General features: G+C 46.7%; 2 protein-coding genes across 2 annotated transcripts in view; one reads left to right on the forward strand and one right to left on the reverse strand.

Moving 5' to 3' along the window:
* abcd3a (ATP-binding cassette, sub-family D (ALD), member 3a) overlaps nt 1-24,722 on the reverse strand; it is a 201,023-nt gene that overhangs the window by 142,798 nt on the left and 33,503 nt on the right. The gene's annotated exons all lie outside the window — the stretch shown is intronic.
* arhgef4 (Rho guanine nucleotide exchange factor (GEF) 4) overlaps nt 11,035-24,722 on the forward strand; it is a 41,262-nt gene continuing 27,574 nt past the window's right edge. Inside the window, exons 1-4 of the mRNA XM_070928157.1 lie at nt 11,035-11,049; nt 13,160-13,196; nt 13,403-13,437; nt 13,583-13,838. Coding sequence (XP_070784258.1) covers nt 11,035-11,049; nt 13,160-13,196; nt 13,403-13,437; nt 13,583-13,838 — 343 coding nt within the window. The remainder of the gene's footprint in view (nt 11,050-13,159; nt 13,197-13,402; nt 13,438-13,582; nt 13,839-24,722) is intronic.

Consider the following 24,722-nt stretch of genomic DNA (forward strand, 5'->3'; position numbering starts at 1 on the left):
GGTATCATTTATTCTTGTGCTTTCCTTACCCAAAATGTGAAGAGAATTCACATTTTAGCTAGCTTTAATAGAGGGAAGTTCGACCACTCAGTACGTCACCCAGGACGCACGTTGATACCAGGTCTGAACAGGGCCTTAGTGACTGTAGACGAATTTTGTGCGTTTTTGAATATTGTCTATTTTGGACTATCTTAGCCTATCTAAGGACTTGCTGATTTGGTTGACTGACTCTGGGGGTTAGAATCAGTACTTCACATGTTGCCTTCTAAATGAGCTTTAAGACTCTTTCTAGCATTGTGCTAAACTGTTTTAGTGCACTGATTTCTAGCTCACCCTCCTCTTCTTTACTGTCTCTGCAGCCCCAGGAAGCCCTTGAAGACTCCCCTCACCTCTCGGAAGGATTAGGTTTGGAGGAGGGGGATTTGAGTGCTGACTCCCTGGAATGGTGCAAGAGAGGCATAGGAGGGGGCGCCACATCGGATGAGTATTTTGACTCCAGCTCTTGGCACAGCAACACCCTGTCAGATTTTAGTCTGGGTGGGGAGGACTCTCTGGATGCCCTCCTGGGACTGGAGGACGCCTACGTTGCTCAGCGATTAACAGCCGGCAGCTTCTGCGCTGGGCAGAGTAAAACCCGACGGAGAGAGTCTGTGACATCCAAGGACGGCCACAGAGATGCCACAGAGACTTATTTTAGACGATCCAGATGTAGCAGGAGGAAAAGCCCAGACAACCATGTGGACCCTAATATTCCCTTGAAGCTCACCGCCATACGACCCCATCCAAGTGCAAAGAAACTAGACTTGCACCAAGAACAGTCCAGTTTACGGGCTGTTCGCACAGAAACCCAAGTCGAGGGCAGGACGGAGCCATACAGTTTACATGTACAAAGCCAACACAACACAGACACCTTTGACACAAAGGTAAATAGTCCACCAGACACTCAGAAAGTGAAGTTGCATGCACAGCCTGAAGAAAGCAATCCCGACAGACTGAATGAATCCACAGACTCAGAAACATGCGTGATATATATAGATTCTGCAGAGGACAAGATTGTAGAGACACAACAGCAACAGCAAAGCGCACATGGACATGAGACGAGGTTACAGACAGGACACACAGACAGAAACAGCGTAGAGAACACAGGCGGAGGAAGCTTAGAAATCTGTCATGTTCAGGATGTAGAAGTAGAGAATATTGAACTGCTCACCACTTACTCTGTAGAGAAAAACATAGGTCTGAATGAATGCAACAGTGACTGCAATGATAGACATCACAGACAGGGACAAAATTCAGAACACCAGGGTACAATCAACGACAGAGAGATACAGGCTGTAAAAGTGCACACTAAGGACTTGTGCGAGAGGGTGGGGGCATATTGTAATGGAACACATCACGAAAGAGAGAGTAATTGCAAAGACAACACACGCATAGCTGATACACATTTCGCTGATGTAATAAAGGCACAAACATTTGAGAGTGCGTGCACACCAGCACACTCGTACACATACACCGACTCCCAGTTAATTACAGAAGTTGTTGGAGCAAGTCCGAACATCACAGGAGCGCATGGTACAAAGGCAAATAGTGTATCACCTGACACAAGGTCAGAGCTCAGAGACACACTCGATACACAAATCAATGTGTTGGCACACAAGGTGGATATTTGCCGTTCACGAACTCCGTGTGACGAGAGCCACAGCATAGGACTGTCAGAGATCCACCCTCAGGTTTGTACTAGTGTAACAAAGCCAGAGGATAAGGCATGGGTGTCAGGTGTCCGCTTCCAGGCGGAGCAGTTTGGGTGTGTTGGCACTACAACAGAGGGGACTAAACCACCTGGGACAGTAAATGAAATTTGTTCCTCCATCACATTTTCCACAGAGACCGCAGCCTCTTTTCCATTGGATACCTGTGCTACTGAGCTGACTGTTGTCCCATTGGCAAACTCAGACAGGGAGGGAGACAGGCTCACTGAGAGGCAACCACATCAAAAACAACAACCTCAGAGCACAAGGTCGCAGCTATTGCAAGTCCCAGGTCGAACACAGGATTTAATCCCTAATCACTTGGATCAGGGGGGTGCTACGATAGAAATACCCACACGAAGGCAGCTCCATTCAGTGGACAAGTTGGAGAGAGTACCGTCAGGCACTGTAGAACGAGGGCCTTACTCAACTCAAATCCAATCTGACACTGGTAAGGGGTCTGAGGAATGTCTGCGTCATCACCCATTCTCAAATAATCTGCTGTTTATTTCTGGCAAACAAGGATCAGAGGATACCTCCCCTCTGTTATCAGAGGACTTTGAAAGACAGAGGAGGAGGGTAGGTTCACCCTGCTCTCTTCTCCGGCAAAACAAGGAGCAGGAGGAGGAAGAAAGGCATGTTTATCTTGACCACGAACACATTTTGGAAGCAGTAAGCAAAGTCAGGCTTCCGCACTCACAACTTGGCACAGCAGAGATTTTTGAACACAGTGAGCTGAGAATTCCTAAAGCAATTGCTTGTGATGCTGGTGCTTGCTTTACTCAGCATGTGCCTAGTGAGATAGGAAAAACATCAACAGGTCCTGCTGCTGCTGAGTCTACTCAGGACAGTTGCAGAGAACACCCAGGTGTACCTCAAAAGCCAATTTCCCCGACCAACATACAAACTACTGTCAGCACAATTTCCAGTCATTGTAAGCAAGTCAAGATCCCTGAACCTCCCTGTAGCCTGCAAGCCTCTCTTTCTCTGCTCTCAGACCCCAACAATAACACTAAGGCCAGTATAAAAGGGGTGGGGAGAGGGGAGGGTGTAGGCTGTTTCTCAGGGGAATTCCAGAACAACTACGAAAATAATGAGAGAATAATTTGCCGCCTGGTTGAGCCATCAACAAATGTGACCTCTGACCCCTTGGAAGATGTAGACAAGTCCCAGGAAGATTCAGAGGTGTTACTCTCTTCACTGGACCACAGAGCTAACTGGAGCAGTGAGGACTCCGAATCTGTGCTAGGGAAAGACCTTGCTAGCCTTGGCCATTTAAGTTTGGCTGATGCAAATGAACTAGAAACACTTAAGACAGAGAAGAGTATTGAGGCTAACTCTGTTGTAGACTACAAGTGTTCTAATTCAGAAAGAAATGAAGGCCTCAAGCCCTCAGTGTCAAGTTCAGAGAGCAGAGGCCTATTAGTGGACTGTGAATTTAAAGAAGAGAAGCACTATTGTAGCCAACCAGGGGATCACAGCTTACCTAACAAAAGAAGAGGTAGCTCATCCAAATCATTTGAGGAATATGCGCTGGCTGAGGAGAGCAGAGACCACTCACAGGTCAGCTTGCCAGCTCCACTGCAGGAGGTGAGGGTAGTACGGTACTCACACCCTGATGTCAGCCTCAGCCTGCTTGTTGTCAGTAGTTTAGAGCCAATTCTGGAGGCTGAGTGTCCACTGGAAAGTTCTGGCACAACAGAGGATGATTTCAAAAAAGAAACAATGAAAGAATATGATATCACGAAGCCTGCTGAGGAAGTTAGGGATAATGTTAACCTTTCAGGGGACAGCTCCAGTCCCAAAAGTCCACACCACCAGCCTGAGAAGGAAGAAGAATCTTTGACCACTGCTGAGTTAGAGCCTGAGGTGAACCCAGCATCACCTGTCCTATGTGGTAGTAGCGAAAAGCTCTGTAGACCTATGACTGCTGCCTATGATGCTGTGTCTTACACCTCAGCTAGCAGCAACTGTGATGAGTTGGAGGATCCTCACTTTGCTATTTCAGCCAGAAATCCTAACCCTGACAAAATGACCAAGACAAGCAAAATAAAAGGCAACCAGACAGGAAATAAAGGCTCTAAATTTTCTGTCTTTGCTAAAATGCCTTCTTTTAGGAAAGCTAAGGGCTCAAAGGGTGCCAAAAGTGAGGAGTCATCAGATGGAGGAGGTGAGGAGGGCCTTGCGCATGAGCAAGGGCTACAGAGGGACAACTCAGATGATGAGGTTTTTGTCAAAGGTGATGTTCTAAACCAAACTGTCCACCCTACATTTTCCTCATTGCATTACAATATAGAAGAAGGGGACTGTGGGTTTCCCCCCCATTCTCCCCACACTTGCCATGTCCGTCAGCTAGTCAGCCAAGGGACTGGTGGGGAGGGTAGCGGCGGACCTAGCCCAGACAACCCCCTCCTCAGGCAAGTCCAGTCACCTAATGGGCAGACCTACAAGAGGAGCAAAAGCAACGACAGTTTAAACATCCGCATGCGCTTTGCTCAAGCACACAAGTCCCTTTCCAGCCTATTTGAGTCCCGTTCGATGGATAAGGAGAATGAGGGGCAGGCCACTGTGGGCATTGATGTGGATTCTGGTAAAGCCAAACAATCCTGGAGGAAGCTAAAAAAGGCCAAGGAGGCTGAGCTGCTGAATATCAGTCTTTCAGTGCCAGATGGGGAATGTAGCAGCACGGCCTCTGAGCAGGACCTTGGAGACTTAGCGTTTTCTCCACTCCGGGACAGGCTCAGCAGTCCAGGGTCACCGTCCTCGCTCAGAGCCCTTCGCCATACTGACCCCATCTCTAAGCGGGGAGTTCCACAAGGGACTGGGAAGGAAAACCTCCATGGGTGCAAATCTGAAGGCCAGAGAAGAAAATGTTCACCAAATGGTCTTCCCACCACACTGTGTGTGTCTGGCCTACCTCCGTTTTTGGATGACTCTGCAGTCCCACTGCCCAATGACACTAGCCCTGTCTCACCTTTGACCCCCTGCTCACTAGCCACCCTTGCTCATCAGCTTTCACGATCCTGGACCACATCCCACCCAATGGCCAGTGAGGGCTTGACTGAGAGCCCCCTACGTCCAATGAGCCCTAAACCCAACAGCCCTAGGCCGGCGTCTCAGCGCAAAATTTTTCGCTACCCTCTCTCACCAAGGGCCAGTTCTGTCTCTGCTATCCTTCCAAGCCAGTCGGTCAGCGTGGAGGGATTGACAGACCCCCCAGAGAGACCTAAAACCCTAAAACCCTCAGCTAGCCCTCTGGATGTAGCCGAGGGCAGAATAGACAGCCAGTCACACATCAGCCTATATGCCATTGGCTCCATCAACAAATTAGAGGTAAGAAAAACAATCTGTTCGTCACGCACAGATCAGATTTTTGTAAAATGTAAAAAGAAATGTCTAACATCTTCATACAGAAACTATAATCTTAATCATCGAGTACCAGTTTTACTGGGATTGTATTCAAATGTGTATGTTTAAATGTCGTAAATGCCCTTCCTTTTCCTAAGTTAAACATCACTATAAAGCAGTATGGCTAAAACAAGCCTTGTTCAGGCCTCAATTAAGATGCCAATGGGGTTCCAGGTCCTTGGGAAAAGTGTTTCTTCCCCCGCCTCCGTCACACACACACACACACACACACACACACACACACACTAACTCTGGCTTTGGAATGAAAAGACTGAAAAAGCCAAGACCAGTTAATCTCTTGCTCTGCAGTCGATTGTTTGTGTGTGTTAATGTGTGTCTCAGTGTGGTTGCCAGTGTATCTATATCTGTCGGTATCTGGGTTGGGACAGATAACAAGCCCCCCTTTCTTTGTGGCCCTCTGTGAACTAGATAAAGACGAGGAGAGAAACAAGCAGAGTCATCTCTTTCTCCCTCTCGGCCCCCCCAGTATAGGTTTCCATTCTGAGAGTTAGCTGGTTACCATTGTCCTTTCTCCCTGCCAGTTCCCACAATAGTCACACAGCCAGAGCAGGATAACTTGAGGACCAGCCCCCCCTTGTGGCTTTCACCCACATGGTACAAAATAGGACTGTGAAGCAGTTACTTCAACACAGCATTTTCCCCAAGTTAGACACCCACTCAGTACACAATACCCTTAAGCCTTGCCAACTGCAGACTAATCACATAATCAGAACAATGTGTGTGGGTATCCTATGTTCACTTGTTCCTTTGTTCTCTCCTCTGGTCCCGTTTAACATGAATGGCATGAGCAGCCCTATTGACCTTACACTCATAAGGAATACTGTATGACCTCTCCAGAAAAAAAAAAAAAGCTCACACCTGAGTCCTTATGTTAACCCCCCCCCCACCCCCACTGCCTTGCAATGTGATCTGACAAGAAAGAACACTTTTTTTTAAAACTTTTTATTACTTTGTGGGGGATCCTGACAATCAGGTAGGCAGTTCATTTTGGCTGTCTCGGAGTTCTCCAAAGTTTATGACATCTCAACACACCATTTATAGAGACATAAAAAAAAAAAAAAGGACAGAGACTGCTTTGTTTCCCTGCAGAAACCTGAGATTCCCTCCAGTATGACACTTGCCAATGAAAATAGCTGTCTAGTGACCTAACTGAGCAGCTAATCTGAATTACCTATATGTTTTGCCATACCTGTGACCCTTCCACTGATACTTCCCCACTTTACAAGGCGAACAACTAAGCAAAAAAAAAAAAAATAATCCTGTGTCTAATGGCACGAACTAACCACAGTTGGGGGTTAAGGGCCTTGCTCAAGGGCACCTCAGTGGTGGACGTGGAGAGACTGTTTCTGAATGACATCAACCACATCTCTGGCATTTCTCTACTGCTGTTCTAAACACCAATACCAATATGTCCGTGATGTGCTAAAATTGGCCATGCTGATGTATCGGTTTTGGCTGTATCGAGGAGATGGACTGAAATCGGCCTTACTGAGAATCCACATTAAAAAAGCGAGACGTGAGCGGCGCGTAAACGCTGCTGCTGAAGCATTCGGCCCTTTTAATCCACACCGACTCCGACCGCCGTTTGGCTGCGCCTTGTGCTCAAAACCAGCTGTCAAGCAGCAGCACATTTCCTGAGGTGCTGAAGGGAGAGCAACCAGCCAAATTATCTTCCCCAGGCTGACTGATGTCAGAAATTTAGTGCTTAAATGTGTATGGAATGACATGGAACCCAGCTATTCTGGAATCTGGGCTGTACAATTGAACTTCTATTGAAATGAAACGATGAAGGCAGCGCAGAAGACACTGCATATTGGAGATATGAATCTTGCTCTGTCTGTATCATTTATAAATGAAATAAAATGCAATAAAATGTCAACACTATAGCCAGGACACAGGTTGACTGGTTCTATTTCAGTGACCAGAACTGGCTTTGACATTGACAGTACTGACTGCTTGTCCTATATCCAAGGTTACAATCAAAATCTAAAGTAGCGACAGTCATGCACTGTACCTGGGGGGGCTTAAACGGACTGGAGTTGGTAAAGAAAAGGGGACCGTGACTAACCAGTTAACTGTGCACTCCAAAGGGCACAGAAAACGGTGGTCGATCTGCGAGCCAGTCCAGAGCAAGAAAGCTGTTTGGGGTCAAGGGCGAGGGGAAGGCCTTTGTGGTTCCTGGCGGACTGAGGACCGGCCGCTGGGTGGATGTGGGCCGTGATGGAGGTGGCCTGCGGCGGACGCTAGAGTGTTCAGATGACCTCTGGATTGAAGAGCAAAAGAAATACAAGCGCAAACTGGCCAGGGCCATCAGGGGGAGCCTGGGCCAACTCAACACACTCTTATCTGAAGACACGGACAAAGTAAGATGTGGCCACAGTGCGGTGAGCTGCCAAAACAAAGACCCAAACCTTGGAAGTCTTTGTAATCCTGATCTTCCTCCTTCTCTGCCTTGCTTCTGAGTTACCGTCCTTCCGTCTGTTTCTCTCTGGTGGCCTCTGACAGTTTTTCTTAGATTTTTAGGCCTGGGCGTCTCTGTCATCACTTCACTTTCTTTTTCAGGCATAACCTCCTCATCTATTTTCTCCGCTCTTCCGCACTGTAATTCGCCTGCCCATACATCTCATTTCTTCTCTTTGCATATCACTCAGCTGTATCAAGTGATTTCCTTTTACGGTTTCGTGTGCCAGCTCGCCATTAACAGACAAATAAATGTCGCCTTTAATATCAGTGATTTGAACTTTTCCTCATCCATTCCCACAGGCAGATGCCGGAGTCACCTTTGGGCCCATCGAGGCCTTCCGGGGGATGCCCCTCAAGGCCCACTGCTTCTCTCAGAGCACCCCCATCGGTCTTGACTGCCTGGGCTGGAGAAGACGCCACTCCCTCTTCTGTAAGTGCGCACTCTGGTTCAGTCTTCTGCATTTTAGACACTGCACTCTTTTTCAGATTAACCCAGGGTTGTCGATTGGTGCGCTGGCTGTCGGGAACATTTGAACCTGCAACATTTTGGTTTCTAAATCATGTCTATAACCAAAAGGATGTTTATTTATTTCATCATGGTGTGCCTGTGTGACATAACATGGAGCGGGTTGTCCACTAATTGCAGAGTTGGCAGTATGGTTGGGCGATATGACAGTGTATGAGCCCCATATACGCAACCTTCTTCCATTTTTTTTTTTTTTACAAATTGTGGTCTGTGCTGGTGTTAATTAAGGGTTGTCATTTTGGTCAAATAAATCGCAATAGTCATCAGAGGAGGCACGATAAATATGCGTGTTCCATGTGCAGCCTCGGATTTACTCTAAGAGATCAGGCCGGGCTCTTTCTGGTACTCACAGGAAAGATATTGGAAGCAACAGACAAATAATTACATGACCTGACAGTACAGAAGCATAGCTGTAAAATGTACTATCACCAGTAAAAGTACTCATTCTGCAATGAAATGTCCCCTGTGACTGATACACTATTCTGTCTGCTAGTAGATTGTTAATACTTATGCATCAGTGTGTAACCAGCATTTTACTGTTGTAGCTGCTCAAGGTGGCGCGGTTAGCTAGTATGGCTAGTAATTATTTAAATTAGACCATATCGGAGAAGGGAAGAAGGAAGGGAAATGTCTCTTTGGTGGAACTGCTAACAACTCATAGACATCTGAAACATGGTCACAAGCAAAAAAAAGGTTGGGTACAATATTTCCCTCTGAAATGAAGTGGAGTAGAACTATGAAGTAGCCTAAAATGGAAATACTCAAGTACAGTACTTGAGTAAATGTATTAAGTTACTTTCCACCATTACAGATCACATGCATAAACAGCATTTTAACAGGAGGTGTCGTATGTAACAGTGTATATGAGCGTGTTACTCTATCACTATCTGCACAAGCTGAAAATCTGCAGTCTGAGATGTTTCTTACACAGTGATAGCATACCACACCAGTCTGAGTGCTGAAAGTGTGGGACCATGGGTGCAGATCTGATCTGTCCAATGTTCAATGGTGCAGGTTATCTCTACACCACTGCTGACAAGTCACAGTCACAGTCCCTTACATTTTGCATGTGCTTAAACCACAGACACATTGCGCTACGTGGATATGCTGACATTTTATTGCTTGAACTGCAGCTAGCGACGCTTGAAACATCACGGACAAGTCCATGATTAGTCCATGCCGTTTTCTATGAGGGAACACTGTTTTGACATGTCTACTTCCGGCTGGTATTAACACAGAACCAGTGCAGTTCCTTATCCAACCTTCTGGCTGCAGTAAGTTCTCACTTTTACTCAAAGCTCAGAAAGTCTCTCTCACCATATAGATCCATACAAACACATACTAACAGGCCATCAGATTCTTTGGAGAGACATTTCTAAAATCATCAGTCTTGCTAAAACAAAAACAATATTTTCTGGATTCTTTTGTATGAACACATTGTTATGGGAAAAAGTTTCCACTATAATTCAACACAAAAGCCAATTTTCAGGACAGACAGGTCCCGAGATGTGGTAAACATTGAGTTAAACAACCGATTAATCCAACCTTGCAAACTTGCCAACCACTTTGCCTTTGTCAGTGTTTATGTCCTGCTCAACACACAGCAAAGTGGGGTCGGGTAGCCTGCCCTCGTCCATGCACGAACGCAAATAGCTCTTAATGAGCCTCAGACGGCTGAAACCTTGTTCTGCACTGGCACTGCTGGTGGGAATGGTTTTGTCGATTCTACGAAGAATGGTCAGACGTGGGTATGCTCGATCCATGTCGTTGGCAATCAGGAATGGTGGGACAGCAGCGTCCGTGGGAAGATCCGTGGCTAACTCAGAATACAATGTACAAAAAGAGGGCCCTCAAAAAAGCGCTTTGGGTTGAGTACCATGAACAGTTTGACCAGTTCTTTGAAGTCGGAAAATCGATTCTCAAACTGCCCCGCAACAATATTGAGGATGTGAAACTAAACCTCAGTTTTAAAGCGTCTTCTTCTGTCCTGGATTGGGTCATCCTCGGCGTCCTCTGAGAGGTTTTGGTTGCTGAATGCATTGCATGTTCGGGACACTCACTGCACATTAGGGCATGCCTGCATAAACACACACACACACACACACACACACAGTCTGAGATCACACTCTGTCAGAAAGTAGATTACATGCTCTCACAGTGAGGTCAATGGTCTTGCAGCAGATGTCCTCAGTGTAATTAGATTCATTGGACTAAATTGAATTGTGAGCTGAATCATAAGACAAGTGCAGTGCCACCTCACTGTGCTGGGCCGTCTGGCACTGAGACTGGGACAGCACACACACACGCAATTAAACCGCTTCAATCTTTTTAGACAATGCTATGCATTATCTTTCTGATCCCCAGCCCGAGCTGAGTTAATCTGTACAGTGATATAGCTCTTTTTTTTTCTCATGTAATCTTCTTTAAGATGGTTTCATTGGGCTGAAATCCCTTATTAATGGCGGGCTGATCTTAGAAATTTAGACAGTCAACTGATAAGTCAAGCACTGTCAGCCTCAGGAGTATGGCATTAGATTTAGCCATTGCTTGTGACAGAGCTTCATGTTCTTACTTACTTTCTCTTGTGGTATCTATCCATGCATATAGTTTGGTTTGATTTGCCTAGATTTGGAGATACCACAGAACATGTTGTCAAGGATAGGTGTTTCTTTGCACAAAAGCAGTTCCAGAGAAAGCTGCTGTTGTGTTTAATTCCTCCTGACCCCCGGAGGCAGTGCTTAACACTGAATGTTATCCATCTCACACATGCGTAGGTCGAGTTTTTGATATCAACAAAGTCGCATGCGACCTGTGATGACGTAGGGCATAGGATGTAGTGTATTTAAGCCCATGTCAGATAATCCACAAATGCAGGTTGACTTGGTGACTTTTTGTTAGAAGCCCTGCAACCAAACGGTTGGAGATGCAGTTTCATCCTACAAGGGTTACGATTAGATTTCCACTGACAGCGGGAACGCTACACAGAGTTCAGCAAGGCAACCACAGACTCCTGTTGGTCACCCCAAACTGACATGGGAGCCCAATGTTCCCAGGGATGTACAGGCTTCTAGATGGAGTTCCATGGTGCCTGCCCAGGAGGCAAGACCTGCTCTCGCAACAGGGGGCCACACCTGGCATCCAAGCCTGAAAGGACTGCAGCTATGCTGACCTAAGCTAAGGGCATGCGACCATGGCGGTAATTCAAATTATTATGAACTCAAGAGCACCCTCCACCAGGGCACTTTATGCCAACAGATGGAAGATATTTTCAGAGTGGTGTAGAGCTCACAAAGAGGTACCTGAGAGTTCCTCTGTGCCAATAATAGAGCAGTTTTTGCAGTCTTTGCTGGAAAGAAACTCTCTACTTCTACCCTCAGGGTCTGTGTGGCTGTGATTTTGGCCAGGCATATTAATAATATATATAGGAGTAGATAACCAGACCGTGGGGTCTCACTAAGGTGACCCGGTTTCTCAAAGGAGTATAATGGCGAAACCCCCCCGCAGGCTGTCAAGATTCCCTCATGGAACCAGCCTCTGGTGCCGGCAGCCCTTTGCCCCCTCTCCCTTTGAGCCTCTGGAGCAGTCTGGGCTGAAGTGGTTTTCAGCAAAGGTTGCTTTTCTTCTGGCGATGGCAGTAACGTAGCGTGCGAGTGAGCTACACACCTTGTCAGTGAGTGAAGCGTGCATGCACTGGAACTCGGATGGCACAGGGGTGGCACTTTGGCCTAACCCATCAATCTTCCCAAAGAGGTTTGCTCCAGCCCCCTTTAATCAGGTCATTGAGCCGGCAGTTTATGACCCCTCCTGCCTACACGATGAGGAAGCTAATTCGGCAGAACTGCTCTGCCCAATGAGGGCCTCGAGGCATTATATATAGGCAACTGCTGGCTTTCACCACGCTGATAGCCTGTTTGTCTGCCATTGGGGCCATAGGAAAGGGCACGCCCTGTCCAAACAGAAACTTTCCAGGTGGATTGTTGAGGTAATTGAGGAGGCAAACAGGTCAAGAGGACTGCCCTTGCCTCTTAATGTCTGGGCCACTCCACTACGAGTGGCTCCACTACCTGGGCAGCACTACAGGGGGTGCCTCTAAGTTTGCGCTGTGGCCACCTGGGCTACACCATGCACCTTTGCCCATTTTTACCGGGTCAATTTGCTGCTCCCCATGCAGTAGGTCTTACAGGCGCCCTCAGACCGTTCCCAGTAAAGGGGGATTCCTCGTGACTATGGTGGTAATCGTCACCCAGTGTTAAGCACTGCCTCTGGTGGTCAGAAAGAATGCAATACAACAAGTTACAGATGTAACTACAGTTCTATGAATTCTGGTTTTCTGTCACTCAGAATCTTGGCAAGAATATTCTGTCGGGATTCATGTTGATGTGGGCTAACATACACCAAGTCCTACGCCCTACGTCATCCCAGGTCATAATAAATACACGACCTGCACTTGCATGAGACAGATGGCAATCAGTGGCCATTCAGAATTCATAAAACCATAGTTACATTTTTTGAATGTTATGTTTCAAAGCTGTGAGCAACACGGACTACATTTCAGTACCACCATTGTATTGGAAGGGAGGCAGAAATCTCAGAAACAGACATTTCAGAACGGATCCTTTAAAGAGCAATTTCACAGCAAACCTGGTGTCTGTGTACAGCATCGTATTGCAAATATTATACCTCAGTCCTTACAGTCACAGACCCAATATGGCTGAAAATCCCAGGAATTTAATCTGAAAATCTGTTCTGTAACTCACTGTAGATTTGTAAACCAACATGGAATGTGGATTGTTTGTGTGTGTGTGTGTATGTGTGTGTGTTTGGGAGGGTGGAGGGGGGTTGGGGGTGGACTGAGGGAGGAGGGAGGGCTGGCTGTTTTCAGTCTCCACCTAAATGGATCCTGCACCATTAGTGAGCCATCACGCTGTCGCTTGCGGGCAAATGACACGGTAGAGCTGCAGAAACCCCCTTGCCGGACCCCCACTGATGTCAGTCTAGAGAGAGAGAGAGAGAGAGAGAGAGAGAGAGAGATGGACTGGGTGAGTTAATGTGAGGAAATGAAGCAGTGAGAGGATAGGTAGAGAGAGCCAGATAAACAGGAGCAGTGAGAGAGGAGGCAGCTGCTGTATGAGAAGCGATCCAGAGCAGAGAGGTGAAGGGAGGAGAGGAGCGCTGCTACAGCTCTCCAGTTCTGTGCACGGGAGGAGGAAGCAGCAACTTGACAGCTGAAGCTTACCTCAGCGAATAGTGCAGCAGATATCGGCCAGGAGGCCACCTCCTCCTCCTACCTCTTCCTCTCCCTTCTCCTCTGCGCTCTCTTCCTGCCGGGGGAATAAACCACCTGCTCTGCCGCCTCGCCTCCTCTTCGCTGCCCACTTCCAATTCCCCCCCCGCTTGTTGTCGCGCATCCAAAATCGGGATGCGGACCCAGCAGGGCTCGGAGGGGGGTGTGCCCCTGCACGGGGGCAGCTGTGGCAGCAGCGGCAGCTCTGGACTGTCGCCTGGGTCCGACTCAGACGGAGGGAGCCCGACAGGGGGAGGGGTGGACAGCGTGGTTGACGGAGGTCTTGGGGTGGGTGGATGTATGGGCGGAAGCGGAGGTAGCTTGGGCGGCACTCTGAGGGGGGTCCTGTCTCGCTATTGGAGCTTGGAGAGTCTGCACTCCACCACAGGTAAGTGCCCTGCACCCACAATGCAGGTCTGTGCAGATCTCCCTCAAAATCACTGTATTGCAATATGTCATTTGCACATGGATGCATACGCTGCACTGTATGTGACCACACGTGTACGCCAGCAGACTGACACTGCCATGAGGTTAGTGTGTTATCCAGGATTGAATTGACAGTATAGTTTGTGTGTGTGTGTGTGTGTGTGTGTGTGTGTGTGTGTGCGCGCGCACGCGTCATGCCAGCCGTTCAGCTGACACCCGCTGACAGGCAAGGTGCTGTGTTTACGTGTTTGGGTGGGCCGGCTGCTTGGCTTTCTGGTCATGCAGAAAGAGCCGGCAAATGCCAGCAGCTTCGCCTTTCACAGCGCAGGATCTTATGGTATCCTTCTCCCCGATTTAAAGCTGTGAGCTCATCTGCTACACACATGGGTTGTATACCGTGTAGGCATGTGGCTTGTTTGCCATGGTGGCCCTCAGGTAGGCATATAAGGAATCTGACTTGACCATCTTGACCATCCTCTCAGGGTGTCATTTAAAATTTGTTTGAGGGTTTTTTTTTTTATATTAACCATATTTTCAGGCATTTTTTTTTTCCTGCTTATTTGAATGTGACAGCACAGGCATGGCAGGAGAGAGAGGAGGAATGACATGCAACAAAGATTCACAGGCAGACTCAGACCAGCAATATGGTGATTACGTGGTCTGGGTCTGAAACCCATAGGGCCACCAGGATGCCCTTATGATACTTTTTTCAAAATCTTTCTTTGAGAAGTATAAACATTCAACGAAAGGTTTCTTTTCTAAACATTTAATGCCTGTATACAAGCAACTGTTAAATAACTGACCTTATATGCTTAAATTATATAGACTTAAATCGTCTAAAATGAGCATTTTGGTTTGAATTGGAAGCTATCTAATCAAAAGGTCATAAACAAGATTATATGAAACGGACTTAAATGTTGATTGCACATTTTTTTTCACTGTTTTCATCTCTGTACTACAAAGTGTTTTTTCATTAGGGCTGTAACTAACCTTCCCAAGATGAGGGTGACATCTTCATGTTGATTGTACTGTTTGACCAGTAGCCCAAAACTCAAAGATGTTAAATGTCTATGTCACTTACAAAGATATACAACAGAGCAGTGTCATCAGCCAGCTGCAGGCCCGGCGGTGTTGTATTGTCCTTCGATGGTGCCTCTGTGCTCGTGTCTAGCTTGTTTGTTTGTGCACATGAACGGTTACGAGCCTTTGCATCTCATAATTGGTATGCACGCTTTCCACTCACCGACCCTACCTGTCGGCCTATTTCTCTGTCGTTCTCATGGGACTGCGTTCACTGCAGCTTTCTGAAGAGGGACCAGGAAGAACAGGAGAGAAACCGGGCCTTCAGGTCAAGGCTTTATACAGCTGTGAAATGCGAAGCTGGAAAGCGAGCGAAATCAGTGTGGGGGAGACTTATTAGCTCACAACACTGTGGCATTTAGCCAGAATCTGCTTCGTTGAAATGGCATCACTATAGCTTTAATGTGTCGTTGCAGCTTTGTCAGTCAAGCTGTGTGTGTGTGTCGGCGCGATGAGCTGTGGTTCTTAACTTGTAAAGAATAGAGTGTGTACATTTCAGAGAGGAGAGGGTGGTGGGGGAGGAAGGATGAAGATGTACGGTAGAGTGGGAGGAGGGTCGGATACAACACTGAATATTCCCGTTGGAACATTAGCAAGTGTGTTTCTTGCTCAGTCTGAGGTGGAAAAACAAGCATATATGCTGGCATGCTGTTGTATTTACATACGTTATGCACTGTTGGAAGAGTACAGTACATGCAAAGAAAGGTGTGTAGTCACGTACAATAAATGGTGTACATGCGGACGTGTCTTTGACCATCCTAACCACAAAAACATCACTGGTCATTGGTTCAAAAACAATGACGAGCGATGACTGTGGTCAGTCAGGAGCAAAGACAGAAGTAGTGTGATGTTACAGTAGCACCATAAAGCCCCAGGGGGAGGATGTCGAAGTGGATGGATGGGTTCAGACAAAGCACGTGACTTTCTGTATCAGAGCCCACAGTCGCTGGTTGACTGTTGGTGTCTTTAATCCACTATCGTGAGCTTTCCCTAGTCCTAACCAAGTACTTGTAAGTGTTCAGCACGCTTGAAACAAACTAGTTTGAAAGATGTGTCACCATGTCTAACGGAAAAAGTGTCTGAACACGTTCCAAATGGCCACATTAGCCGCGTGCTCAGGGCTGACGTCTTGACTGACATGTCACTGACTGACTTCAACGTGTCACTGGACCGAGCAGCTTTCCTGACCTGTTGCACTCACCCCCACCATAATGAAGTGCTTTGAGAGGGTAGGCCTGGCTCGTCTCAAAGCATACCTCCGGACCCCCTCCAGTTCCCCATACCGCCAGAAAGCCAGTACAAGGGACGCCGTCTCCATGGCTCATCTCAAAACTTGCCTACCACCCACAGTGGACCCCCTCCAGTTTTCTTACCACCAGAACAGGAGGACGGAGGATGCCATATCCTCAGAGACACCTGGACAACGGTAACACCTATGTGAGAATGCTGTTCATTGACTTTTGTTAAGCATTCAACAGCATCAACACCTCCCTCTGCAACTGGATACTGGACTTCCTAACCAACATACCCCATTTGTAGGTAAGACAACCACACTTCCTCAGGCGTACCACAGGGCTGTATGCTGAGTCCTCTATTCCTCTACTCTCCTCTACTCCATCTTCGACTTTGCACACCAGTGATTCCGCCATCAGCCACAACAATAAATCAGCCTACAGGGGGGGATGGTCAAGCGCTGGGCGGCACGGTGTACTGACAACAACCCATGCCCTCAGAACCAATAAGACGAAAGAGCTCATCGTGGACTTCAGGAAGACCCAAAGGGTGCACACACACTCAGTATCAGTATGGAGGTTGAACAGGTCACCAGCTTTAAGTTTCTGGATGTCCATATCTCAGAGGACCTCTCTTGGACCCTAAACACGTCAACCCTGGTCAAGATGGCTCACCAGCGTCTCCTCTTCTCCATCTGTCTCCTCAGATTCTGGTGAATTTCCACTGCTGCACCATCAAGAACTTCCTTCCCAAGTGCTTCCCAGTATGGTATGACAAGGGCTCTGTCTGGGACCAGAAAGCACCGACCTTCACTCCTCACCATCGAGGCTATCCATCATTTTCAGATACACCTCTCACCCCAGCCACAGACCTCCCCTCTGGGAGGCCCCACAGAACTAAGCAACAGCTTCTTCCCCTCAGATGTCACCTTGCGGAATTCTGCACCACCAGTGAGAGCGCGCATACATGTAACCAAAGCTCTTCTTTTCTGTGTTTTTGCCCTTGACAGATAGGAGAGGGAGTGAAGGGGAGTTTGGTTTTGAGATTTCCACTGATGAAGATTAAAAGAGAAGTTTAATCTGATTTAGGATGAGGTTTTTTTTTTCCCATTTGAAAGGAGCTGGGGCAAATGAGACGTCCCTCCATTTAGTGCTGGCAAAGGGACAGGAGAACGTCTGTCTCCTGCACAAGACTGAGCCCCTCTGACAGATAGGAATCCACACACACACACACACACACACACACTGCCCTACTGATGTGAGGAGGTGTTCTTTATCATTCCTGGGCATCTTTGTTGTTAATCCTAACGTCCCATGTTGAATTCAAACACGGCAGATAATGTATAAGCTGCATTCTGGAAGGTGCAGACCTCTCCAGTCACCTCTCCGCTGGCTCCGCTGCGTTTAATTTTTTTACTATTAGTTGTACAATGATAACATACGAGAACGAGTCACTGATAAGGATCGGGAAATGCTCGACTCACCACTGTCCTTCTGCCGACTTTGCTAACCGGCCAGTCGAAGTCTTCAACCATCACTGTATCCATCTCAACATGGAAGGAAACACAGAGGAAAACGTGGAGGGATTAAACACCTGATGCGATCCTGGCCACAGACCTGCTTTGCCCAGCATCCTGCCAGCCAATGTACAGGTGTTGGATAATAAACTGGATGAGGTCCGGAAACTGTTTCGTCCTTTGTTTCACTGGAAGTTGTATACATCCTGGAATACGGGACAGCGCCATTCAGCCAGGTGACAGTGGGAATATTAAAATGCTATCCCGTTCCTGCTCACCTGATCTGGAGTTATTGTCAATCAAATGCAGACCGCACTGTCTACACAGAAGCTGCCCTGTCAGGTCTTTACAGGAACTTGAACTGCTCATATACCGGTAATACTGATGCGGTTCTCTTTGTTGCTGGTTACGTCAATCAGGCCAACCTTAAGGTTATGCGTAACTCCCATCAACATATTGCCTGCGCCACAAGGGGAATAAACACTCTGGATCACTGCTATTCAAAAACGGCTACAGAGCGGAATAACAGGGAAGAGCGACCATGCGGCCATCCTGCTGAGGTCAAAGTATGTAAATAAGCTATGACGCATACCCCCAGCGATGGTGAGGAAATGGTTAGGCCAATCAGAGGCCACCATACAGTCTGCACTACATGAGCCAGTATGGAGCATGTTCCAGGGATGTATAGTATTTATTTATTCAAAAATAAAAAGGCATTAACACTGACGTTGGGTGATGAGGCCTGGCTCACAGTCAGTGTTCCAGTTTAAGGTGTTGGATCGGGTTGAGGTCAGGACTCAGGCCAGTCAAGTTCTTCCATGCCAAACTGGGAAAACCCATTTCTTTACGGAGCAGGCTGTTGGGCATGCGGCCATTGTCATGTATACATGGATTTACGACGATTTCTCTTCATTGAAACTGAGGTGCCTAGACCAAACCAGGAAAAACAAACCCAGACCGAAAGTGCTGTTACGTATCTGGACAGGGGTGTCCACATACTTTTGTCCATATAGTTGAAGTACATTTCCATCCTGAACCTTGAGTCTGTTTCCTCACCCCTTGTTAGAATTCATTCTCATCCATTTACCATCATGCAGCATGACGCAACTCTCTCCCAGCAATGGTGCATCCCATCCCCTACAGAGCTTTGTCGCGCCTGACCCCGAGCCACCATTACTCATCTCACTTCCTCCTCTTGCACTCAGTGCTGTACCCAATAACAATAAAGTGTGTCAAAATGATGCCTCAGAGGTCATGTGTTTAAATATGTCTGTGACTGGCCCATGCTTGCGTTAACGCTTGCCGATGTGTGGGCCGGTGAATTAAAGCCAAGGCCAGCTGGCGACTGTGCAGCACACTGTGCCACCCAAACACACACACACACACACACACACACACACACACACACTGCCAACTGTCCTCATCTGTGGGGCAAGAAACAGTGAGGGGAGGAGGGAAGGATGTCTGAAAGCGTCCATCACGAAAAAATGGGAGGCTCTCTGGGAAATAGGTCGCTGTGGAACAGCCATTCAGCCTGAGGCGTCTCAGTGCTCTACCTCTGCTAAAGTTCCGCAGCTGAGACGGGGACAGAGCTACTGCAATCATTTGCTTCGTTTTATCCGTTCGTTAACTTCTTTGTCATCTAATCCGTTACTACAGCTCGGCAGCAGTCTGCACTGATAGGGCATGACCGAAGACAAAGTTTCATGTCACTGTTGTTTTGGTAGGGAAGTTTGTTCACTGTTGGTAGAGGAGGTGTGTGATTCAGGAAACTCAGGATAAAATTTAGCCGCTGAATCATTTTCCTTGATGTGGTTTCTGTGGAATGCCGTGGTCACGTGGCGTTGCGTCAAGTTGATAAAAGTTCAGCCATCGTCAACTCAGCTGCATATAGCCGAATCTTAGACACACAACCCTAGTTAAAAAAAAAAAGCTCCTCGGTGTGTTGCTGACGTTGAACAGTAGCTCTGCAAGATTGTTGATTTCCTCCCCGATATGAGGTCTCGCCATTGTTTGTAATCCGGGCCGATGATGGCGGTGCCTTCCGCAAACTTCAAAACACCACTTCTCTCCATGTCGGGGGTTGCAGTCGCGGGTGCACAGCTTGAACCGACTGGGGTCTGTTTGTGAGAAAGTCCAATATCCAGTGTAGTACTTGTGCCCAGAGTGCTACATTTTGTTTATGTACAGGGACCATGATTTTATTGTCTTTGTGATCATCATCAGATTTGCTGACGTATGATGCCTCTGATGATGTATTTTGTCCTCAAGGTTGATGTGGTTCTCCTGGGTGGCGGCATCTCTAGACATGTGCCAGTCCGCACTCAAAACAGTCCTGTAGAGCTTATTTAGCTTCATCTGTCCACAACCAACTACAATAAAGAGAACCATCCGGTTGTTTTGTCATGTGACTGCTGATGACCTCACACTGTTCCTGTAGTGCATTCTTTGAATTTGCGTCTGGGGGAATGTAAGCAGCAGCAACAAAAACACTAGTGAACTCTCTGGGCCGGCATCGTAACATTAACCCATAAGAACCCAGACCCATTTCCCCTCAAAGGAAAATTATGGGGAGTACTCCACAGACCAAGTGGACCACATTGAAGACATTTCTGATGGTTTTTTTTTATACTACCCCTTAATGTCAAAGATCTGTGATGGTACATATATACGTTACGTTGGGCGTTTATGGTAAATTTACTTGTTTTATTGTTTTATATTAATTTGTTCAAGAAATATGGTCAGGTTGACTGTATACAGGAGACACTATCAAAGCATTAGAATCGTTAAATGGGTTTTAACTTACCTTTAGCATCAAAATACAGGCTTTTTGAAATGAGTTGCTTCCTTCACTTGTGTTTACATGTCACACCACCATTTTGAAAAGGTCCCGACCTGTCACAGTCACATGACTGCGGCATGACCACCACACCAGGATGTTACGTATATGTCTCTTAGGGACTTAATGAGTTAAGATCAAGCACAAAGCTGTATAAGGAAGATTCTGGGGCCTTTGAAGTGTGTGTTACACTGGTGTCACCATGGGTTCTTATGGGTTAAAAAAAAAAAAAAAGCTAAATGTGCCAGATACATATATAAACAACGTGTCACATAATCTGCTGCTCACATCGTTTTCAGGCTGGAGCTTCAGGTTGTGAACATTAATCAAGCTGACACTCAAAACTGTTTCTGCCTCCTCAGCCAAGGAAGGGTCATTGCAGATACGTGAATACTGGCCTTATTTAAAACATCAGAAACTTGCAAATGTTACAAGTTCAGTTGTTAACAGATCAGGTTGGATAGGGGATTCAAAAAAAACAAACAAAATCTGATTCAATACCAGTTTGATATGCTATCGAACCCCATCCCTTGGTAGGCTTTACACAGAGAATCACTCTAAAGACCAGCGTAAATATGTATTGTGCGACGTTTTCCTTCCAGTGTCTGACAGTGATCAGTTGAATGTAGAGTTGGAAGTCTCCCCAGCAGTGAACCTGAGTGTCAAAACAGAAGGATCTGTTTTGATCTAAAGTGCTGGGAGCAATTATCTGCCTAATGGCATTGTTGTCTCCAAACTTCCCCATTACTTCATGTCAGAGAAGCATGGCATGTTCCATAAAAGAGATGGAATGCTGTGGTGGTTAAAGCCGTTTAAAGGGGGGGGGGGGTGGGGGGTGGGGGGGCGATCTCATGTAGCAACTGAAGTGAAGGGTTTTTTCCACAAATCAATAGTTTCCAGTGGGGTTTTCTTTCAATAATGATTGATTAAACAGTAAATTTGAACTGAACATTTGTCGAAAGTGGATTATTGCAACACAAGGGTGAAACTGCCATTTCACAATGTCCACCGTTCATGATTAATACTATTATCTGGTATACTGCTCCAGTTCCTTACCCCTTCTCTGTTTGTGTCTGGACAAATGTGAGTACATTTCGAATGCACCTGGGCTTGGTAGTGGCTATGGGGAGTTATTTCAATGATCCTGCATGGTTTTATGTTACAGGCCCTGCTGTAACAGAAGGTGAATTGTTGGCCATTAGTCAGTGCAGTGCATCAACATATCAGAGTAGAGTGAAGAGAAGTGAGCAGAGGAAGTAGAGTGACGTTCTAGAGCAACAAAGTCCTCACAGGAAGGAGTTTGGGGGTGGATGGATGGGTCAACAAAACATTGGACTTTATCACGGGAGACCGTTGTTTCCCCAGTTTTCCAACCAACAGTCAATGGTTTGTTTTACCCATGACCAAGATTGCTCCGTAACCTTAACCTTGTGATTATTACTGTGACCAGTAATGATGAAGGTCCCTTAACCAAAGAAGTAATTTTAACCCAAACTATGATTAACCAAGTCATTTTTGTGCACTTTTGACACCTCTACGGATCATTCCGGAGAGATTCTGTTGTTTTGATTTGGAGCACTTGTTGAGTGAAGTAGTGTCACCCTATCAAAATAACCAAAGAGGCAGGGCTGCCAACCTTTCAATGTAGTTTGGAGAAAACCCCAGGAATTTTGTTTTAACATTTAAAAATCAAAACGTTAAAGCAGGTGGTCTGGGGGTCTTACAGCTGAAAAGAAGAGAGATTTGAAAATAGTTTATACATCAGAAAAAGCTACATGTTTAACCCAGAACCCCACTGAAAATCACATGCTGTGGTATTCAATGAGGGATATAAGCTATACTTTGAAGGATAGGACTGGTAGATCTATCTAGCTTTTGTTCATGCTCAAGTCCAGTGTCTACTCCTTATTGTGGAGGGGTACATTATGATTTTAGCTTCTCACTGTAACTCAAAACACATGCTGTTTTTACTCCCTTTTTTAAAAAAATGTTATGTTATGTCCCCACCCCCTTTGGCGGCCCTATGGGACTAACAAAAACTCCACCACCGACCCGATCAACCACAGCCAAACACCTTTAAAAACAACCAAAGCCGCGGGATTTATTAACAGAAAGACGTACACAACCAAAACGCTAGAAATCAAGACAACCAAAAGGTACAAAAGTTAAAAACACAAACTCCCAGCAGGCTGAGAGGCAGCAAGCCTAGCGGTCCCCACGCCAGGAGCTTCTCCCCTTCTGACGCTGGACCTGGGACCTTTTATGCACTTCCATGCCCAGACCAGGTGCACCTCGTCGAGGAATTAGCTGCAGCACACCTGGGCAGCCCGTGACTTAATACGAAAATAAGAAAACATTGTATAGCCACCATCTCATTGTCTTGCAATGCAATGGCTTATATAGGGACATAGTCCTTCTTACTTTCACGTATCCATACTCTACATACTTTAAGATGCAAGATATAAAAGACCTCAATGAATCAATTACAGAGATTCATTCATCAGCTGCGAAACATCAGCATGTTGATATTTGTCATCGTGAGCGTGCTAGCATGTTAGCATGCTTATTCTAGCACTTAGCAGAGCCCCACAGAGCCGCTAGCGTGGCGGCAGACTCTTGTTGTGAGTATATAACATAGAGCTAGTTGTAGAGGAGTGGCTCTGAAGTTTGAATGTATTCTCAGTGCACTGCATTTTTAGGAACCATGATAAGCCGAAAACCTTCTTTATCTCCCTCCCTCCCTCGCGACCCCGTGTCTCTGTCATCTGTCTTCCTCGCAGTTGTCACTCGCTGTTGTGTGTAGTAGCTGTAGCTGCTTTGAAACAAACTGTAGTATTCAGCTGTCTGTTGTACCATTATGTAAAGCCTTGGTCTACGGCGTGATCATAGAGATTTATATTGATGCACCGTTTAGTGGGATGCCATTTTATACAGCGACGTTGCCTTTGGTTTTCTGCTCATGAAATAACCAACACTAAAAGTTTAAACATGAATTACGCTTTTTTTTACCAGATCAAATCACAGCTTTTCACTGGACAAAACATCGATCACCTTCCAGCAGATGGTGTCTTTTGACTAACGCTATCCTTTCACTTGCACCTTAGGTTCACCTCAGTGTATCTTTTACAAAATAGGCGCATATAACTGCCTCCATATATCTAATGCGGCATTAAAACACTTCATTTAACATACAAAGTGTAATCAACGGCCTCCCTGCGGCTGGCTTGGCAGCGCCCCAACTACACAGAAAGCTAAAATGATTTCCCTTTGTCGGAGAAAGAGGAGAGGAGAAAGAAAAGATTGCCTCCCTGTCTCCGCTGTCTCATTGGCAGGCAGATATTCAGAAGTCTTTCTCCTTTAAATAGATCCTCTGATGGCAAGACATGTCGACCACCCTCCCCCCCCCCGCCCCCCCCGGGCTGAAAAGAACTGAGGCTGAAAACTCTCGTTCTTTCTCTTTCTGACTTTCTTCATCTTATCCATCGCTCCATCGCTCCCTCGCCCCCGTCACTGCTGGGAAGGGCAGAGCAGGGGTGAGCAGGTTTGACGGGAGATTTGATGGTACAGCTGCCTCCATGCTGGCTGCTCACACCGGTGTTGATTGACAGGCAGGCAGAGAGACAGCGCAGACAGGATCAGGGGCGTGGGGGGAGGCTGGAGGGTGGCTGGCAATTAAATAGCAGGTTGACAATTGTCTATCGCTGCCACTGCATCACTTCGGATGGTTCTTTTGCATGGCCACGCCTGGTTTGTAGCAGAAGGCTTCATCTTTGTCAATGTCCCTTTTAGTACAGTACAGTACTAAAAGTACAGTATCCCCAAACTAATTACTAGTGTTTGCGTGTAAGCATGAAGGGGTCGCGAGGAGCAGTAATCTGTTACACACCCCTCGTGACATTTGTAAATCCCTACAGTCTTGTCTTCAAGATAGTGTCGACACACGTGAATGAATCAAGTAACATCTTTCCAAGTGCTATGACAGCACAGAGGTGTAAGAGCCGCAGTTTACACCTTTAGAATTTGTGTCCCAGAGGTTACTAGCTCATGCGGTAACACGGAAAATTAGACAGTCCGACATTAAATGCTGCCATTTGAAACGTCTGTGCTCGGTCTTCTTGAGTCAGACACGTAACGTCTGGTTTCAAACCCAACAAATGTAAAGTCAATGCCTCTCACTG

This window comes from Enoplosus armatus, chromosome 21 (genome assembly GCF_043641665.1).
Source record: "Enoplosus armatus isolate fEnoArm2 chromosome 21, fEnoArm2.hap1, whole genome shotgun sequence".
In the NCBI taxonomy this organism is placed as follows: domain Eukaryota; kingdom Metazoa; phylum Chordata; class Actinopteri; order Centrarchiformes; family Enoplosidae; genus Enoplosus; species Enoplosus armatus.